Here is a 3,894-nt window from a genome sequence, read left to right as displayed (position 1 = left end):
CCGCCACCTTAGGTGTATGTGGCTGGCACCTTAGCCGCTTGAGCCACAGGCGCCGAGCCATGACAGCCCATTTTACAGATGAGAAAATTAAAAATAAGAGGAACTTGTTGACAGATGGAAGGAAGGGGCTGGACCTCAGGTGCCATGCTAATTCTATTCCACACCAGGGCCTGAGCTTATATCCACTGCACCATGCTACTCCATGGGGGACCAATTAGAAGGAAGGAGTGAGAGTCAGATGCAGGCAGCTCCATCCCCTGTGGAAAGTGGAGGCTCCCAGTGTACTGCACACATATCCAGATATTCGCACCCTGACAAGGGGCAGTGCCAGCCCACTTGGCCCAGCTTCCACTGGCTTCCTCTTCATTTGTCTGACCCTCTCCTCTTGCCCCACTACATCCTTCCTTCTCCCTTTCAGTATCTTTTTTTTTGGAGACAGAGCCTCAAGCTGTCACACTTGGTAGGGTCCTATGGTATCAGAGCTCACAGCAACCTCCAACTCCTGGGTTCAATTGATTCTCTTGCCTCCGCCTCCCAAGTAGCTGTAACTACAGGTGCCTACCACAATGCCCAGTTATTTATTTATTTATTTATTTTGGCTGCAGCTGTCATTGTTGTTTGGCGGGCCCAGGCTGAATTCGAACCTGCCAGCTTAGGTGTATGTGGCTGGCACTTTAGCCACTTGAGCCATAGGCACTGAGCCCCCTTTCAGTATCTTAATAATGTCCTTGTCCATTATCCAACAACCGCAAGTATAGGGGTAAAAGAAAAGGGACACTATGGTTAAGCTCAAAGACAAATCCCGATTCTGCCACTTACCAACTGTATGACCTTAGAAGAATTCCTCACAATCCCCACCCCCACCCCCAGGCTCATCATTCATAAAACCAGGATGATGGGCCAGGCATGGTGGCGCATGCCTGTAATCCTAGCACTCTGGGAGGCTGAGGCAGGTGGATTGCCCTGTGCGCACAGGATTGAGACCAGCCTGAGCCAGAGTGAGGCCCTATCTCTAAAAGTAGTCAGACCCTCCCAGCTACTTGGGAGGCTGAGGCAAGAGAATCACTTGAGCCCAAGAATTTGAGGTTGCTGTGAGCTATGATGCCACAGCATTCTACCAAGGGGAACAGAGTGAGACTATCTCAAAAAAAAAAAAGATGATGCAGGGCGCAGTGCCTCAGGCCTGTAATCCTAGACTCTGGGAGGCTAAGGCAGGTGGACTGCTAGAGCTCACGAGTTTGAGACCAGCCTGAGCAAGAGCAAGACCTCCATCTAAAAATAGCCAGGCGTTGTGGCAGGTACCCGTAGTCTCAGCTACTCAGGAGGCCGAGGCAAGAGAATCATTTGAGCCCAAGAGTTTGAGGTTGCTGTGAGCTACACAGCACTCTACTGAGGGTGACAAAGTGAGACACTGTCTTAAAAAAAAAAAGGGTGGCACCTGTGGCTCAAGGAGTAGGGCGCTAGCCCCATATACCGGAGGTGATAGGTTCAAATCTGATCCCAGTCAAAAAAAAAAAAAAGGATGAAAATTCCTACCTCACTCAGTTTTCATGAAAATTAGAACTTTCAGTACTGTAGGTGCCCAATGTGGCAGCAAGTAAAACATGATGGGAATGAATCTTTGCTCTCATTATATAGATGAGGTAAATGAATCCTAATTAGTTACAAGGATGGTTACCATTAGATCTAAAGGGCCATCTAGTATCAGCTTCTTTGCTAATGCTTCAGGTCAAGTGTCTTCTTCAAACAGTATAAGGTAAAAACAGCAGATGAGAACACCAAAGCTCAGAGAATTCAGTCCCTTACTCCAGATCTCTAGCTTCCCCGTGGCTGAGCCTAGGCTGTCTGACTCCATGGTCTGTGCCCTTAAACACTGACCCACACAGCCTCCCCCCCAGGCTGGAAGGGAGTTATGATCTGTGCCAGGTCCCATGGGACTCCCACACATCTCCTGCAGGCTCACCTGGGGCCATTTCGTTACCAAAGATAAGGGCGCGTGCCCGGGAAGTGGTGACACAGTGGAGCAGGGCATCCCGCCGGAGATTGGTGTTGATAAGTGCTGCCTCCACGCCCAGCTTGGCCATGCCCAGCCACAGGCCCACAAACTCATTTCGGTTCTCCATGAAGAGGGCGGCCACATCACCTGAGGCCAGGCCACGCGCCTGAAGGAAGTTGGCCACACTGCTCGAGTACTCATCCAACTGGCGGAAGGTCCAGTGGGTGTCTGTGCCCTCGAAGATCAGGGCCGTCTTGTCAGGGTGACGCTGAACCGTAGAAGCAAACAAAGTGGGCACCGTCTGCCGCTCCCGCAGGTACCGTCGCACCTTTGCCTTCACCTTCAGGAGCACCAGGCCACCACTGTGTGGGAGCGAGCAGGGAAGTGTGACTGATCCCACTGCTGGGGGTGGGATTGAGGGGTCCTAAGCCTCACCAGCCAGGCTCCCTACAACACTTCTATTTTCTTTTTTTTTTTTTTTTTGAGACAGAGCCTCAAGCTGTCCCCCTGGATAGAGTCCCGTGGCATTACAGCTCACAGCAACCTCCAACTCCTGGGCTCAAGCGAGTCTCCTGCCTCTGCCTCCCAAGTAGCTGGGACCACAGGCGCCCGCCACAATGCCCGGCTATTTTTTGGTTGCAGCTGTCATTGTTGTTTTGGCAGGTGCGGTCTGGGGCTCCGAACCCGCCACCTTAGGTGTACGTGGCAGGCGCCTTAGCCAGTTGAGCTATAGGCGCCGAGCCAACACTTCTATTTTCTAGTTCCTCCAGGGCACTTGGCACCCTAATATGCCCCACCTCACAGAGACACTAAAATAGTGTGATTCCTTGCTTTCCTTACAAAGGAGGACACTACAGATGTCATAGTGCCATGGCTTGCCCAGAGCTTCACAGCTAAAAGGTGGCTGAACGGAGATTTGAAATCCAGGCCTTTCCAGCTCCAGAGTTCGACTTTTACAATCCCTTCCGCGTGCTGCTCTGGCAGAGCCTTCCGAGGCTCCATAACCCCACAGCCCCACATCAAAGTCCAAATTCCTTGTTTGGAGCCTCCCACAGGCCATATGTATCACCCCAACCATCGCCACATTAAATATAGTGTAAGTTTGCTGATTTGTCTAGTCTTTCTCCCTCTGAGCCAGGGTGGGCCTTTGTCTTCGTCACCACCTTGGTCCTGTGCCAGGCACAGAGTAGATACTCAGTAAGTGCCTGTGGAATCACTTGGCAACATCTCCTTGCTTGCCCCACATCTGCCACCTTTTGAAGCCTTGAACTCTGTGAGCTCCCAGATTCTGTGCCACTGATGATGCCATGCCGTCTCAGTGGACTTCTCTCCTCCTACCACCTACAAGGTACCTCTCAATTACAAATACTTTTCATCCAGGAAGCCTTCTCTGACTCCCTAAGGCCCTGGCCAGAGGTCACCTCTCTTTGCTCCATGCTCCCACAGCCTTTGTTTTTACCTGGGCTGCCACTGACATCTCCTTTGCAATCAACTCAGATTGACAAATACTGAGCTACCTGTTCTGAGTGTAGGTCACCATCCTGAGCACTGGGACATAGTAATGAGCAAGGCTGCCAGGGTCTCTATCTGCATAGCACTGCCAGAGAGGAGATTTACTGTGTCCCCTTCTTTGTCCCCAGCTAGTCTAAGCTTGGCATACTGTTCCTCTCTGGGCCCCAGAACCAGCCTGGCACTTGTATAGATCAGGTGGGAGCAGATGTTTCTGGTATAGGACATCCCTGTGGAGAATATTTGGCTTTCTTTGGGGAACAATTTTCTCAGACATCTGACTAGGGACCCTGCTCTGTAACTCAGTGACCTTTGTCCCCCTCAGACGTGTGCCAACCTGAAGACAGGGCCTCACAGGTTCGTCTTCACCCTCTCATTTTTTTTTTTTT

At 51.3% G+C, this 3,894-nt stretch overlaps 1 protein-coding gene across 3 annotated transcripts in view; it reads right to left on the bottom strand.

The window, feature by feature from the left end:
- The window catches only part of SLC27A4 (solute carrier family 27 member 4), a 19,287-nt gene that overhangs the window by 12,553 nt on the left and 2,840 nt on the right, over positions 1-3,894 (bottom strand). For all 3 annotated transcript variants that reach the window (XR_002772164.1, XM_023510533.1, XM_012802435.2), the window contains one exon: positions 1,964-2,358. Coding sequence is in view for 2 of the 3 variants with exons in the window: in XM_023510533.1 (XP_023366301.1) it covers positions 1,964-2,358 (395 nt within the window). In the remaining variant the exon portion in view is untranslated. The remainder of the gene's footprint in view (positions 1-1,963; positions 2,359-3,894) is intronic.

Source organism: Otolemur garnettii, unplaced genomic scaffold (genome assembly GCF_000181295.1).
Source record: "Otolemur garnettii isolate 467f Iridium unplaced genomic scaffold, OtoGar3 scaffold00014, whole genome shotgun sequence".
NCBI classification, from domain to species: domain Eukaryota; kingdom Metazoa; phylum Chordata; class Mammalia; order Primates; family Galagidae; genus Otolemur; species Otolemur garnettii.
Note: the sequence above shows the minus strand (reverse complement) of the source record. Positions and strands in the feature narration are given on the sequence as shown.